The following is a 15,795-nucleotide window of genomic DNA, read 5'->3' as shown; positions in this document are numbered from 1 at the left end:
CTTAAGGAACTGGGATGGCTGTCCACTTTTCAGGAAGTGATACTGTTGCTCACCACAAGCTTTATTCTCTTCTATAGTATCATTTCCTCTCTCTGCTACCTGCAGTTTCATTGATCATTATATTGTTTCCTGAGACAAAAATCCATGACAAAAAATGCACAATTCTGCACTCAGTGGACACGATGAAAAAGGAAGCAAGATTTGACCAGGAATACATATACTTAGTAATCTTTGTGATATCAGTTAGAAACTACCAGAAAGCTTTTCCTGTCTTGAATGTTCTTCTAGATAAAAAAACTTCCCATCTTGTATTTTTCTAGCTTGGAATCTAGCACAAAATCATGAATGCAAAACGCATTGCACCATTTTAATGGAACAGAGATATCAGGATTGATGTTTGTACACGGTTATCTGTATGCTCCACAATAATGAAAGGATATTAGAATGTGCCTCTTCACATGTTTTGCTGATTTTGGGGTATTTTTATTTTTATTCTTAGAAAATTACTGTAGCAGAATGCATCGAAACACAGAGTAAAGCTATGACAATGCTCACTATTGAACAACTATCCTACTTGCTCAAGTTTGCACTACAGAAAATGAAACAGCCAGGGGTAAGAACAATGTGTGTTAATACTGAATTCTGTTGTGTTATTTATCATGAATAATTCAGTCTTTAGATTCCTGACTCTTTGCAAAACACTTCAATATCTTCTTACTCTTGCTAATGTACAGTGGAACAATATTGGTTCTCTCCCCCTGTCCACTAGCTGCCTATAACTTTTGAGAAGGGCCATAATTTACTATTCAAACTGGGATGAATAACTTCAGTGGTGACATTTATTTGTAAGATTTTGACCATAGTTATGATATTTCAGAAATAGAAATGGAAAATCATTGTTTAGAGTAACAAAGAGTTGCTTCAGAATTACACGTACTCATGCACATGCACATTTGTTTTGTTTGTTTATGTTATTTATATCCTGCTTTCTCCGGTGGGTTCTCCATGGCGGGATCAGTCTTCCTAAGGCGGATAGCTCCTCCTCTCAGGATAGGCGGGTCAGGCAAAGTTTCCTGAGTGGAGGGGCTTCCCCTTGCGTCCCAGACGGAACTTCGCCTCTGGAAAAGCAGGTCCGGTTTCCTCTTTGCTGGCTACTTTGCAGGCCAGCATCTCTTTTTCCTTGAGAGGGGGCACCCAGCCTCCCCAGGGGCAGCCTAGTCCCTAGCAGCCCTTTTGCTAGAGGTCAGGTCAACTCACAAAATTCATAATAAGTAATGCATCAGTAAAACCTACAAGTCTTTATCACCTCGTAAGTCGCTGAATTCTTCACTTTTTTGCAATTTCTGGATCATCTTCAAGGCAGCTCCATGTAGCACACATGACAATAGTCCAGCTAAGATGTTACCAAGGCATGGACTGCTATGGCCAGGTCCAACTGACTCAAGTACAGCTGCAGCTAGTGCATCAGCCAAAGCTGGGCAAAAGTCGACGCCCCTCCCCACCTGACCACAGCTGCCATCTGATGATTCAGGAGGACTACCAAGCTGTGTGCATGTTTCTGCAGATGGAGTGCAGCCCCATTCAGATCAGTGATCCTGAACCAGGATGACTTCTGTTTTGTCCAGATTTAATTTTAGCTTATGCAACCACATCCAGTTCCCATTCTTCAGCAGCAGTGCTCCTGAACCTTGACAACCACCTTAGTATTTGATGGAAGAGAGAGAGATAGCGCATACTGATGATACCCAACTCCAAATCCCTGGATGGCCTCTCCCCTTGATTTTATGTAGATGTTAAACAGCATGGGAGAGAAGATAGGATCCTATGGCACTCCATAGCTCACTGGCCAGAGTGCCAAATAGGCGTTCATCAGCCCCACTTTCTGGAACCTGTCAGAAAGGAAAGAGTGGAACCACTGCAAAACAGTTCCTCTAAGCCCCAACTCTGCCAGGAGGACAGCATGGTCAATGGTGTTGAAAAATATTTTTGATCCTTCAAAATAACCTGATGGCTGGGTTTCTGTGCCTTCTCATCCATCTTTGTGTTGATTTGTACTGCTGATAATGTTAAATTGAATTTCTGACTTCTGTTAATTTTTGTTATGATCACAATTAAGTGAGTGTACAGGCTTCTTGTTACAATGTAAGAAAGTAAAATGAAAGTGAGGCTATATCTGTCACTTGCGTTGCCAGCAAAGCCCACTTCTGCTTTATTGAATCATGTTGGAAGGTATCATAACAATGACACTTAACAAGTACCATCAGCGCCTTGCACTGTGTTTCCCACCTGTATAAATACTTGTGTTTAAAAAAAATGATAGAGTTTGCTACCTGATTAATCAGGGCCCCTTTTTAGTCTAGCAAAAGTTTTAAAATAATATAATTAAGAGCCCCATCCTATGCATGTCTGCTCAGAAGTAAGTTCCATTAGAATCAATGGAGCTTACTCCCAGGAAAGTGTGGATAGGATTGCAGCCCTAAAGTATGCAATTTGTGTTTTTTTTCCAACAGACAGAGCCATTTCAAAAGCCAGTTTCACTGGATCAGCATCCAGATTATGCAGAATACATCTTTCATCCAATGGACCTTTGTACATTAGAAAAGGTTGGTTGACGGCAATGAGAAAAATCACATTGAGTTGCTGCTGTGCTCATAACAGTTTGTGTTGCCTCTTTCTAAAGTCAGCCCAATTCTTCATTTATATGATAAATAAGTTTGCCCTTTCCACACTATGGAACCAGTTCGTTATACTGGGAATATTGAGCTTAATTTTCCATAATGCTAGCCCTCCATTTGTATGAATTTGTAGTTGCCTACTATAGTAATTTACAACTGTGTATGGGGAATTTAAACACCTTGTGCTTTGCTATGCTAATTTTATCACAGTCCAAAACAAACACAAAGGTTGCACACACAAATTTTTTTTGTATCCATTCAGTACTGTACTGTATTATACAGTACTGTATCCCATCAGTACAAATATCTTCAGTGCCATCTGGCTACTTATGATTAAAGGAAAATTTACTGGAAATATAGAAATTACAAGGAATGAGAGAGGGTTGTGCATTGAAAATGAGGATCTCAGATCATCCAGCTGTACAAGCAGTCATATCAGGTCTTCTGTGAAAATTTTAATTAGTTCATCATTATTTCCTGAGAAGGCACAAAAGAAAACCCTTTCATACTGTGGGTTTACCAAGTTATATGTTGTTTGTGTGCTCCTAGTTTTGAAAATGACTTTGTAGCTATGAATTCCATTTTTTGATTAATTGTAACAATTAGCTGTGATTTCTTCTTAGTCATTTTCTGTCTACTGCATTATGGTGCTCAACTTTCATAGGTTATCTTCAACTGATTTCATAAATGAAACAGAATGATCTTAGCAGCATTGTGGTTAAAAATCCCGTCGCTTTGTCCAGACTCTGACCATTGTATTTAATTTACAATCATGTTATACAAATAAAAGATGATAGTGTGTAAAATAGTGTAGTCTGAATATATCTAACAGCTTCTTGACAATGATAACCATAGCAGTGAGTGCACTTATAATAAGAGAGGCTATGCAAGAGAGGCTTGTTCTAAGCTTTGATTGACGTATTTGGTGACCTTTTTCTTTAGTGTATATGAAATAAAATGTGAAAATTGCTACACCAATTCCAAGAAAAGTATTATAAAAATTTCTAGCTATAGGTTTGGAAGATACTTTTCAATTTCTAATGTTCCATGTTTTTTTCAGAATGTTAAAAAGAAGATGTATGGTTGCACTGAAGCTTTTTTGGCTGATGCCAAGTGGATTTTGCACAACTGCATTATTTACAATGGGGGTAAGAATATGCATATTTCCCTGAAGATAAATTTATATGACCTTGTTCCAGTTGATTAAGGTTGGATCATGGTTATTTCACAACAATTGACAGGCTGATCAGTGTACAGATATGCATAAAACTGCCTTCTGTTAAATTAAAATAGGGGTCTTTGCCAGCAGTACCTACAGGTGCCATAATGAACCTTATCTGGGACCTTTGGCCTACAAAGCACATTGTTTTGTCCCTGAGCTATGACTGTATGTCATAAGAAAAACTTGGAATCTGAATAATTAAAGGGCTTGAAGAAATGAGAGAAAATGAAACTAGAGAATATTGTTTAAGTTCAAATGCAATTTCTGACTTTGCTCTGTAAGTGGAGTGGGGTGGGATGGAATGTTAATAGAGCAGTTTCAAGTTATTTAATGTGAAGAAACGCTGTATATTATTTTCCTTCTGTATGCTTCTGAAACTAGGTCTGACTTAAATTATGGGATTGTTATGTTGGTTTGTTTCATAAGAGGCAAGATAAAAAATGTAATTCTGAAATATTTGCTGTTGGGATACTGATAGATTGCACAAAGAGGAAATGCCACATCATCATCACTATTTAAATCAAAAGGATTGTTTCCAAAGGACTTTGGCCATGTTATGCTTGGGTTCAGGAATGGATGAAAACCTTATTTCTTAAGAGCCACTATTTGAACTGGCAGGTTTCAAAATAACTATTCAAATATTTTTCCTTTTGAAAATATGGCTATCAAACAGTAGTAAATTTTTATTTTAGATTAAAAATACAAATAATATTAGTGCAACAGGTATTTGATTAGACCTCTCCACTTGTCTGTTTCCTCAGGAAATCACAAATTGACACAAACAGCAAAAGTCATAATCAAAATATGTGAGCATGAGGTATGTATTCCCTAATTAGTTTTTCTTAGTATATCAATTAAAATAAATGAAATCATTATAGAATCATGGTTGAAAGAGCCATACCATACTTGTGATTTCAATCTTTTAAATGAGTTAGACCTTCATCCTTTCCTGCACTGAGATATCTGCAGTCCAGAGATTTAGTCAAGCGTATACACCATATTGCTTTCATTAAGAAATTTGCTGAGCACAAGACAAATTCTTTCGTGTGTGTGAAATGGGAAACAGGTTTAAAAACAGGAAATGTTTGGCTCTTAAAGCAATCCTTTTTCAGTGAACATTTGGAATTTGGAGTAAGAAGCATTTATTTCAGTAACGCTGTTCGTCTGCATGGCACAGCTACCATGATTTGCAAATACAAGTGGAGCCTATTTATCCGTGTTAGTTCCGTTCCGTGACTCGACGCAATTAACAAAAAACGTGTTGTGCTAAATTCCATAGAGTTACACAAATACACTGCAGCCTGACACTTCTGGATGGAAGGAAACTAAAGCAGCTGTTATTAATCCCCTCCCCTCCATACTCAGCCCTCCCCGTTGCCAGCTGCCCAGCTTCTTTCACAGTTGGGATGCTGATCTTTTAAGAGTAGTCCTATGCATTTCTACTCAGAAGTAAGCCCCATTCCAGTCAATGTGGCTTACTCCCAGGATAGTGTGGAGAGGATTGTAGGCTATATCTCATACTTTGCTTGGTGGAAAGGCTTGCTTGTGTTGGTGATTACTAATAACTAATGTCTCTCTTTACAGATGAATGAAATTGAAGTATGTCCAGAATGTTATTTAGCTGCTTGCCAAAAACGAGAGAATTGGTTTTGTGAGCCTTGTGTAAGTAAAAACAAAAATCGGATCATACTGTTCAATGCATATTAACTTGTTAATACATATTAACTTGGAAGTAAGACCCACTGTATTCATTAGGACTTACTGTCAGGCAAGTATGCATAGAATTGCAGCCCTAATAAAAAAAAAATTGTTCAGCTTTGGCCTTGACTGTATGTTTATTACTTGAAATCTATTTATTCCTCACTAGTCCTAGACAAATCTATTCCAATAGATTAACATAACCTGTATGTTTACATTTGATATGTCAAGGAAAAGTTGATCTGCATGTTGTCTGCTATTTCATAGTGGAATAAAGAGCTCTAACTTCTGGGGAAAAATTCCTGAAACTATTAGTGGTTTGTTTTGCTAACGTAGCTGAACCTTAAAATCAGTTTTTAAATACAGGGTGACCCCCCAAAAAAACAGAACCCATAAAAATTTTATTAAATCCTACAAAGGTCCAGTAAATTTCAAGAAACTTTTCCTTGGTTGACCAAGATATATTGGGGAAGATTATTGTTCTAATATTTCATGCACAAAGTCGACTTGTATACCCTGAAAGAAAAAAGAAGAAAAATTAAAATTAACAGTTTTATTCAAAGATTTGTGGGTTCTGTTTTTTTGGGTCACCCTGTAGTACCTAATACCAAGGTTTGCATTCATTCTTTTAACAATAAGTATAAACATCAGACATGGATGTCAAGTTTGGTGTTAAATTTTTGTCAGTACAGTTGCCCCACATCTTAGGTGTAGTTGACTTGCACGAATTCAACTGTATGCTCTTGGCAAACAAAATATGAACACAGAGACAAACAATAGTTTAAGCATTGAAGTAAATTTCACTTATTAAATATGTACCTGAGAGTGGGCCTGAGATTGAAGAACAGTTGCTAATCCCTCAGTTGGTCTAAGTTTCCACCTGTGTCTCTTTTAAAGAGAGAGTACTTTTTTTTCCTGTTATAAGGGATTTTCAACATAAATTTGAGTACAGGCATACTCCAGTAATCACGAATCTGGCATCTGCATTCAGGTATCTGGTTGTGCAAATACCAGAGGATGCAGTTTAAAAACATGGGCAAATTAAACAGCCAAAAATACATTTGCTCATCGTCGTGCATTGAAACCCCTGTGTTTAGGGGACTGCAGGCAATCTTCTGAGCTGCCTGCAGCCTCTTCCTTGTGGTGCAAGGCCTTCCCCCAATGTCACACATTCATCGCAGCCAGGAAGAGAATGCATCATGTTGCATTCTGGGGCCACAGTGGGGGAAAGGGAGGATCCTCATGCGACCAGGAAGAGGCTGCAGCCAGCTCAGGAGATTACCTGCAATCTTCTTAAAACAGTGGTGTGAGAGTGAGTAAAGCTATTTCTAGCTGTTTACTTTGCCCATGTTTTTAAACTGTGTCCTGTGGAATCTGTGGGGGGTGCCCAGAACATAACCCCTGCAGATACGGGGGTACGCCTGTACAGGTGAAATTAACTTTATGTACTGACTCTGGAATGTAAACCTCATGTGAGATGAGAGGCAATTGAATACCTAAACTTTTGCAGCTGTTTCATAAGGCAAGCCTTTAAAGATAGTTGGTGTTTTATAATGACTAGCAATGTGAGCCCAGTCCAAACATCACCCAACCACAAACTTGCTATGCATCTGGCAAGTTCTTGTTGGCTCCCCTTTTGCAGCTCAGTATTGGCTTCTCTTTTGCAGCATGGGGATGATAAAATTTGGCCCTGTTGGCTTAGGATTTGGGGGTGGGCTTTCCTACTCTCAATGGATTTCTCATATTCTGATGATTAAAGTAGATAGATAATAGACATACAGTCATCACTTGGGAAAGGCCTATCCTTCTGAACTTTGAATAAAATGTGTACAGGGAATGCTGTTTAGATTAGAAAATCTGCTAAATTTTGGACTCTAGCTAGTGCAGATAACACAGGCCAACACACATTTTGCTTCCTTAAACGTAACACCAATTCCTGGGTATATTTGGGGTGCTGATTCCAAAAATGGCATCTGTTTTGCCCGAACACGTCTAGTTTTGGAGACATGGCATAGCCTCTTTACAGAATGGTTCAAGCAGCTTCCTCAGGCTATACTATATCTCCAAAATTAGACATGATAGGGCAAAACAGATGCCATTTTTGGAATTGGCACCCCAAATTCATATCAAACCACCATAAAGTTTGGGAAAAACTTTTCTGACCTCAATTTTGTAGGCCTGTGTAATCACTGTTGGCTTCATTGTAGTGCTTGAGGTAGCTGGGAGTACATTGTACCTGCACACTGGCAGCTGACTTGCTCTCTCTCCTCTCCTGGGTTGGTTATGAAACACACAACCCTAACTGGCTCGGCACAATATACCTGAGAGGCTGCATCCATTCTTGTGTCCACTGATGCCTCTGTGTTTGATAAAGAGTACTCTCTTTACGATCTGTGCAGTTAAGATGGCAAAAGAACAGCCCAATCCTAAGGGACCTTTACACCTCCGGAACCACCATTCCTGTGGTGTAAATCCTTTTATGGGTATTGCAAATGTGAAAGTGCCAGCTAGTGTGGTCTGGCTGTTATGGCAAGCAACCAAGTCTGTGTGATAATGGGGAATGAGTACCCACTGGAGCAGGTAAGTCCACACAGGGGTCGAGAGGGAAGTGAGGAAGAAGTGGAATGTAGCGAGGATGGGCAGAATGGGGAGGTGACAGGGAGCAGGACTGATCAGGACTGTGATGGGGGCAGTATAGCAGCACCTGCCGAGTCTTAACTCCCTTCCTGGGCCTGATCAATCTTTTTAGGTCAGTGTGGACTTGTGCCAGCTATAGAGCTTGTGCAGGTCTGGGTTGACCTATGGGGGCAGCTGGAGCTTGCCCTGGGGCAAGGGAACAAATTTTCCCTTACTCCAAGAAGGCCCCAGATGCCAAAACTCCCCTGCGGGATACAGCAAAGGCTGCATTGGCATCACTTTATCGTCAGATGGGGAGTTATAGAACTGGGCTTCCTGAGTCATTGGTAGAAATTGACCCTTCTGGAAACTAGCCAAAGCCAAATCTAACAGCTTCCATAAGTTATGTAAAATTTACATTTCTGGTTAGTTTCTGATAGCCATGAATAAGAGCAGTTTGAGTATGGAGTGCTAATATTTGTAATATTGTGCTAATATTTGTAATAGAATTTAACTGAAATTAAGTTCATTTTAAATGTTCAATACAGGGCTTTTCAAACTGGGATGTTGTGATGCCCCAGCCTGAGGATCCTGGCCTGTGCCCCCTTAAGGGGCGGGGGCAGCAAGGAGGCAGCAACGTGACCCCCCGGGATCCCGAAGCTTAAGAAGTGAAAATGAAGTGATCACTCTCCACTTCTGGTTTTGCGGAGGTGGGGCCCTATCGCTCGGCTTTCACTTCTTAAGCTTCGGGGAGCCCTGCAGATGGTGGTGCAGGGCTCCCCACACCCCCGGGAGATTGCAGGAGGCTATAGAAAGTACAGCCAAGCCCCTGCAGATCCTGGGGATGCCTTCCCCCACCCCCACAAGGACTTAGAGTGGCTCAAACTCTCCCAGAGAGTTTGAAAACCGCTGGTTTAATATACAGGTCCAGCCTATTTATACATGGATTTTTATACACAAATTTGACTCAACATGAATGGCCCCTGCAAATGAGAAAGAATGTGCTGATCCCTGGAGAAGGGGGAAAATGCATCCCTTTAAAATCTGTTTGAAAAACTGAACAGTCCTTTAACAGCAGCCTCCTTAATGAGAGAGAGAGAGAGAGAGAGGGCAGCAGACTAACAATCCATCAATCCTTCTCTCTCCTGCTTTCCTTCCCCCCAGCCTCCCTTCCCCTTCCCCTAGCAGGAAAGAAAGTGGATCATTTTGCATTGGTGAAGGGAGGGGCTGAGTGAAGTACTGATGGATTGTCTTCTTTATGACTCTTATCTTAGAGTCAAAAGGGCAGCAAGGCTGTTTTTCAATCACTGGAGCAAAGAAACTTTGTTCTTTAAATTATTTGCCATAGTGGGTTTTTTTTTCCCCCCCAGGTGAGCGCTTGGAACTGAATCCAGGGGAATAATTAGTCTCAACCTGTATTGTTGCTCACTCTGAGCATTCAGCATGTTAAAAAAGACGCCTTTTTCATTATGAAAAAAGTGTAGAATATACAACAATACACAATCCTTAAATATGTATAAAATATTTAAAACAATAACATGGAAAGTATTGAATAGTAAAACAATTCAGCACGTAACAAGTAGGGGGGGGAAAGCAGCACCTTTCTGTTTCATTACCTCTAAATTTAGAGACAGAGACATTCCAGTGAGCACTGTCATGCTAGGACTAAGACTGTAAGAGAAGGCAAAATAAATATTTCACTTTGTATTGTACTACTAAAGCACTTCAACATCACAGCTTACAAAACACAGAAAACAAAACTGTACAGTTGTCTGGACACCAGCTGCTTTTGCTATGTTTAGTAGGGCATGTTGTAATATTTAGGTATTGTTAAAATGTTAATAATGTAAGAAATGATCTTGCATGTCAGTAATTGGAACCGACTTCAAATAGTTTCTCACTGCTTGGTTTCACTTTCTTCTAGAGCAATCCACATCCATTAGTCTGGGCTAAACTCAAGGGTTTTCCATTCTGGCCTGCTAAAGCACTGAGGGATAAAGATGGTCAAGTTGATGCTCGTTTCTTTGGTCAACACGACAGGTGGGTGTGCAATCAGAAGTTGTTTGAATAGCTCAGTATCCTTCCTTTTTGCTTATTGCTTAGGTGTCAATAGCTGTTAAATTATACATAATTGAAGTATACATAATTGAAGTTTTTTAATGTTTTATTTTAGTAGCATGTATAGATTTTACTTAAACCCTTTCCAGTTTTCTTTGGAACTACCAAATACATGTCCATATTTACTGATGCCACGTTATAAGTCAGTGCTGGGAATGAATACCTATAGATATATTGTTCACAAAAATTGAAGATTTAACTTTCTCATTCCAGCTAAATTTATCTATCGAAGAAATTATAACATTTTCAAATAATTATTTGGTGTTTTGAATCTGTTATTTTGTTGAATCTGTTGTTTTTGTTGTAGAACTAATTATCACTAGATTGAATCATGCATTTGTATGTAGAATCCACATGGCGTATCTGTGATAATTCTTAAAATTCAAGCTGTTAATCTATGTGTCATGTTGCTAATCCTAACTATTCTAGTTTCAACAGAACCAAACAGCTGACTTAGTAACATGTAAACATTTGAGATAAATAAGTTATAGCCCATGAGGATTTATCTTCTTCTCTGAAACAATCCTTGTTTGTGATGATGGCTAAGTGATTCAAAATGGTCCTCACCTGAGACCTGTAGTGTTAGAGAGGGGAGAAGGTTTTGGGTCTGATTGTGGGTTTTTTAATTTTTTGCTCTCTTCATTGAGCAGGGCTGGGGAAATTGGCCCCTCCAGAGCCAATTTCTCACTATTCCTTACTCTCACCACTGTCAGGACATATAAATGTTTATAATGTTCTCTACCTGAAGAGAACCTTATGAAGAACCTTATGAACCATAAGAGGACCTTATGAAAATACTACTCTCATTGGGGGAGAGATGATTGCCATGTTGTTTAAAAAAGAAAAAAAATATTTTTCTGCATATCCTGGGAGTCTATTATGTAGAAATTCTTACATTGTGGGTTACCCCATATCACTGCCCTACTGGTTGGCAGGGGCCACCTTGCCATTAAAGAGTTGGCTAGATATCAGGTAGTTTGTTCATATGTATAATATTAACAACATGATCCTTAGATGCTATCACATAAGTACATAAGTCAGGGGTGTATCTGTGACTGCATAAGTTACATCACAAAACACGTTATGGTAACACTTCAGGAAGATTGCAAAATTTCAAGCTGATACTCATTTATTTGGCCATCCCTTCTGAGAATTCAGTGAAAAAGATGTTTGAATGGCTCCATGTCCCTTTTTTGGAGCATTTACATGGTGGTTGTTCTGGAATGTCTGGAATTGTTAACTCTGCTTAGAACTGCCATACTTACTGCATTATTCTTATCAGTTCTGTAAGCTGATGTTAAAAGATTTCAGTCCAAGTGTGCATATGTTTACAGAAGCCCCATTGAAATTGGTAGGATTTATTTTCACTTAAATGCGCTTAGAATTACAGTGAAAGATTTGGAAATCAACTATGTGAAATTTAATGTAATATTCTTCCATTCCCTTTTTAAAAATTTATTTTCTTGTTTGCAGGGCCTGGGTTCCAGTCAATAATTGCTACCTCATGTCTAAAGAAATTCCTTTTTCCGTGAAAAAGACTAAAAGCATATTCAACAGTGCAATGCAAGAGATGGAGGTTTACGTGGAGAACATCCGTAGAAAATTTGGAGTATTTAATTATGCACCTTTTCGGACACCATATACTCCCAACAACCAATACCAAATGTTATTAGACCCTTCCAATCCTGGTGCTGGAACTGCTAAGACTGACAAACAGGAGAAAATCAAACTGAACTTTGATATGACAGCATCACCCAAGATTTTAATGAGCAAACCAATGCTGAGTAGCAGTACAGGGCGAAGGATTTCCTTAACAGACATGCCACGTTCTCCTATGAGTACAAATTCATCTGTTCACACTGGATCTGATGTTGAACAGGATGGAGAGAAAAAAGCAACCTCCAGTCACTTTAGTGCAAGTGAAGAATCCATGGACTTTATTGATAAGAATACAGGTAAGGGCATGCAGAATTAAAGAGGCTGTGTCAATACTGCAGGCAAGCTTTATTGTCAGGCAGTGCACGGAAGATCATAAATGGGAAGGAAGGAAGGAACCTAGTGTTGTCAAGGCAGTAATAGTGCATATCAAAAAAGATTACCAATCCTAGTCTACTGGACAGGATTTGAGTACAAACCCTTTAGCTCCTTTTTAAACTGCAAGGTTCCAGGATCCAGGGGGAAAAATGGGGGGGGGATCTATAAGGAAGAGATCCTCAAAATGCACAGCAAGAGGGGCGCTTTGGCAAATGAACAAGGTGAAGAAAATGCTCCACATGAATATATCTGCTAGGGAGAAACATGACCCAAAATGGATGATATTTCTACTGGGAAAGAAACCTGTGCAGTATGGACATCTCTGCTAAAGAGATTGATGACAATGTTTTGCTTCCAGATCAGGAACTAGTTATAGGAAGAAGTGGGTGAAAATGGCGATAACAAAATAAAAATACATAACACCACTTTCTGCACTTCTAATTTTTGTAAAACAAACAAAAAGCCCCTGAAGTCTGTCAAAAAACCATTTTATTTTGCTTTTGCATATTATTTAATGGGGTTTGACATGGGTAATGACTGTGGCTGCATCTGGTGACATTGTACTACCTATGTCACTCACCTAGTACACTTTTAAAGCAATTATAATTGTAATGTAAATTTGGAATAAAAACACATAACAGCACCCTGCGCTTCTAACTTTGGAAAACACCAAAACCCTTACCTATCTGTAGTTATAGGTGTGTTTTTACAAAAGAAACAAAGCATTTCTGAGCAAAGGAGTTTTAGCTAAGTTTCCTGTCCTTGGAGCACTTAAACTTGCTTAATGACTCTTCCATCAGAGAAATTTCTGAGGGACAAAAGGCAGTCTCAGTTCCTTTATGGGAGATACTTTTTGTAAAAGGAATCTGAAAAGAATGACTGGGTGGCCTGGCCACTGGGCAACACTGGGCAACTGAAACTTAATTTAAATGCAACAGGACTTGGTTTTGCAGGCAAGGATCTATAGCAATGATTTTCAACCTTTTCCATCTCAGGTCACACTGGCAAGGAACTAAAATGGTCAAGGTACACCATCAGGTTTTTAACAATTGACAAGACACACTGTGCTGTCAATAGGGGGCTCCCATCCCCCAATGGCCCTACTAATAAATGACCCAAATTCCCATAGCACACCAGGGGATCATTCATGTCACACCAGTGTGTCATGGCACAGTGGTTGAAAATGGCTGATCTATAGAGGTGGAACACCCAAATCTGCAAGACCCTTAAGTAGGGAGACACACAGGTACCATCACAGCCAAAGTATTCCTTGAATGGCTCTTGATTCTCCTGATGGTTTCAGCACGACCTCACTCTTTGAAGAGCAAAGCCCTGCTTGGCTCTAAGAAATACCAGTCCAGAAATTAAAAAAAAAAAAGGGGGGGGGGGTTAGGATGACGCACATAATGGGAAGGAGACGGTGTTCATAACAGAGGGCAACTGGGTTGGCCACCATAGGCCCCAGGTATCGGTGATTTTTGCAAGACAAGCTGATGTTGCCTCCAGTGTTGGTGGGGATAATGGCTTGGTGGAAAGACATTGTTGCTGAGACTGCATTGAATGGAACCAGGCATGGGAGACAAGGAGGAAAAAGGCAAAAACAAGCTGGCTTCCCTGCACTGATCTTCCATGGCAGGCATGTGTGTGAGATGTTAGAAGAAAAGTGGGCAACAGAATTGGCATGAGCCCCCTAGTTGCCTCAGCCTACAGCCAGGCATACTAGCACCACAAAAATATAGAAGTTGCAAACTTCCCTGCCTGCTCTCTCCTTGGGACACACTTCCAGTTAGGCCATCATCCGTCTCCTCGCTCGGAATCCCTCCATCTATTCACCCGCCTCTCTTCTTCTTGCCTGCCATGTCTCTTCATTAGTTGCAGCTTGCAAAGATGATAGCAAAATGGATCACCTTTGGACACTATTACTTTTGTTTTGCACATATGCACACACATCTCTCTCTCTCTCTCTCTCTCTCTCTCTCTCTCTCTCTCTCTATATATATATATATATATGTGTGTGTGTGTGTGCTTGTGTGTGTGTGTGTGTGTGAGAGAGAGAGAGAGAGAGAGAGAGCAGGCAGGCACACATATATACATGTGGTCATAATGGGGGCTCCCCACATTGCCTACATATCTGTCTAGGAGCAGCCCTGACAAGAGACTTTTCTTTAGTCCATATGACTAGAAGGGGAGGTGATATCATTATCCCACTGCTTTCCTTAACAGGAACAGTTAAGTTAATGAATAGGGTGCCTTGGGCTTGAGGGTTCTGACTGGGAATGTTGAACTATACTTCTGAGTGATTGGAGGGAACAATCACAACAGTAGGACTGAGCAGTCTCTGTGTATGGCATGATTTTGCCAGAGAGAGTTCTGTGTAGTGCCTCAGTGGCAATGTGGGTGTTCTGGCTTAAGAAAGCTTGAATGGTCCTTAGAGTATTCATGACAGATTTTCTAGTCCTTAAGTCAGTGATTTTCAACCCTGTCAGCACACTGACAAGGTGCTAAATTGTCAAGGCAAACCGTCAATTTTTTAAAAAAATTGACAAGGCACACATGCTGCCAGTGGGGCGTTCACATCCCCTATTGGCCTTATAATAAATGACCCTCCCCCAAACTCCCACAGCACACTGCTTGAAAATCATGAAATGTAAGGTAAGGACATTAAAATTTTACAACAGTTATAAATAAGACTAAAGTCACTATTGATAAGCAGTGTGGAAATGGCACATTAGTAACTGGAATTCAAAGTTTGCAATTTTGCCATATTATTCTCTTTTGTTTTTTAATTTGTAAAGTTTTAACTATTTGCTTGTGAGTAGGTTCACGCATGTAATTCAGAGGCAGTGAGGTGACATTGTCCAGGATAAACTCCACCAAAACTCATGGAAACGGGTAGGGGTGGCAACCTGATTTCAGAAGTGATGGAATTCCGCATGTGGGGTACCACCATGGAAAAAGCCCTTCCTTGCATTGTGTCCAACCAAGCCACAGTGATATCAGCTGCACCCATAGGAGAGCATCTCCAGCTGACTTTAGGGAATGAACCACTCCATATGGAGAGGGGTGATCCTTCAGGTCCCCTGGCCCTAAGCCAGGACTTGTTAAGGTAATCACCAATAGCTTCAATTGTATCTCAGAATGAACCACAGTGAGTGAAAGGAGTACAACAGCAGCATGACCGAAAACACTGGCCCCAGGCACCACATGTATAGTCTCATTCTAGGTCAACTGAAGTTTGTGGAAGGTCTTCACGGGTAGCTCTGCATAAGCACATTACAGTAATCCTACTTAGATGTAACCAAAGCATGGATAACCATGGTCAAAACTTACTCAGGTATTGCAATTGATGCACCTACCTAAGCTGGGTGAAGAACCCCCTCTCAGGTCACTCGGTATCCCAGGAGCATCCCTGACTATGGACATCCTACTTCA

At 40.1% G+C, this 15,795-nt stretch overlaps 1 protein-coding gene across 5 annotated transcripts in view; it reads left to right on the top strand.

Annotated features, from left to right (window-relative positions):
• Positions 1-15,795, top strand: part of ZMYND8 (zinc finger MYND-type containing 8) — a 128,401-nt gene that overhangs the window by 80,115 nt on the left and 32,491 nt on the right. For all 5 annotated transcript variants that reach the window (XM_066626509.1, XM_066626506.1, XM_066626507.1 and 2 more), the window contains 7 exons: positions 500-613; positions 2,511-2,603; positions 3,736-3,823; positions 4,659-4,714; positions 5,482-5,559; positions 10,136-10,251; positions 11,803-12,284. In XM_066626509.1, coding sequence (XP_066482606.1) covers positions 500-613; positions 2,511-2,603; positions 3,736-3,823; positions 4,659-4,714; positions 5,482-5,559; positions 10,136-10,251; positions 11,803-12,284 — 1,027 coding nt within the window. The remainder of the gene's footprint in view (positions 1-499; positions 614-2,510; positions 2,604-3,735; positions 3,824-4,658; positions 4,715-5,481; positions 5,560-10,135; positions 10,252-11,802; positions 12,285-15,795) is intronic.

The sequence above is a fragment of the Tiliqua scincoides genome, chromosome 4 (genome assembly GCF_035046505.1).
Source record: "Tiliqua scincoides isolate rTilSci1 chromosome 4, rTilSci1.hap2, whole genome shotgun sequence".
NCBI classification, from domain to species: Eukaryota; Metazoa; Chordata; class Lepidosauria; order Squamata; family Scincidae; genus Tiliqua; species Tiliqua scincoides.
Note: the sequence above shows the minus strand (reverse complement) of the source record. Positions and strands in the feature narration are given on the sequence as shown.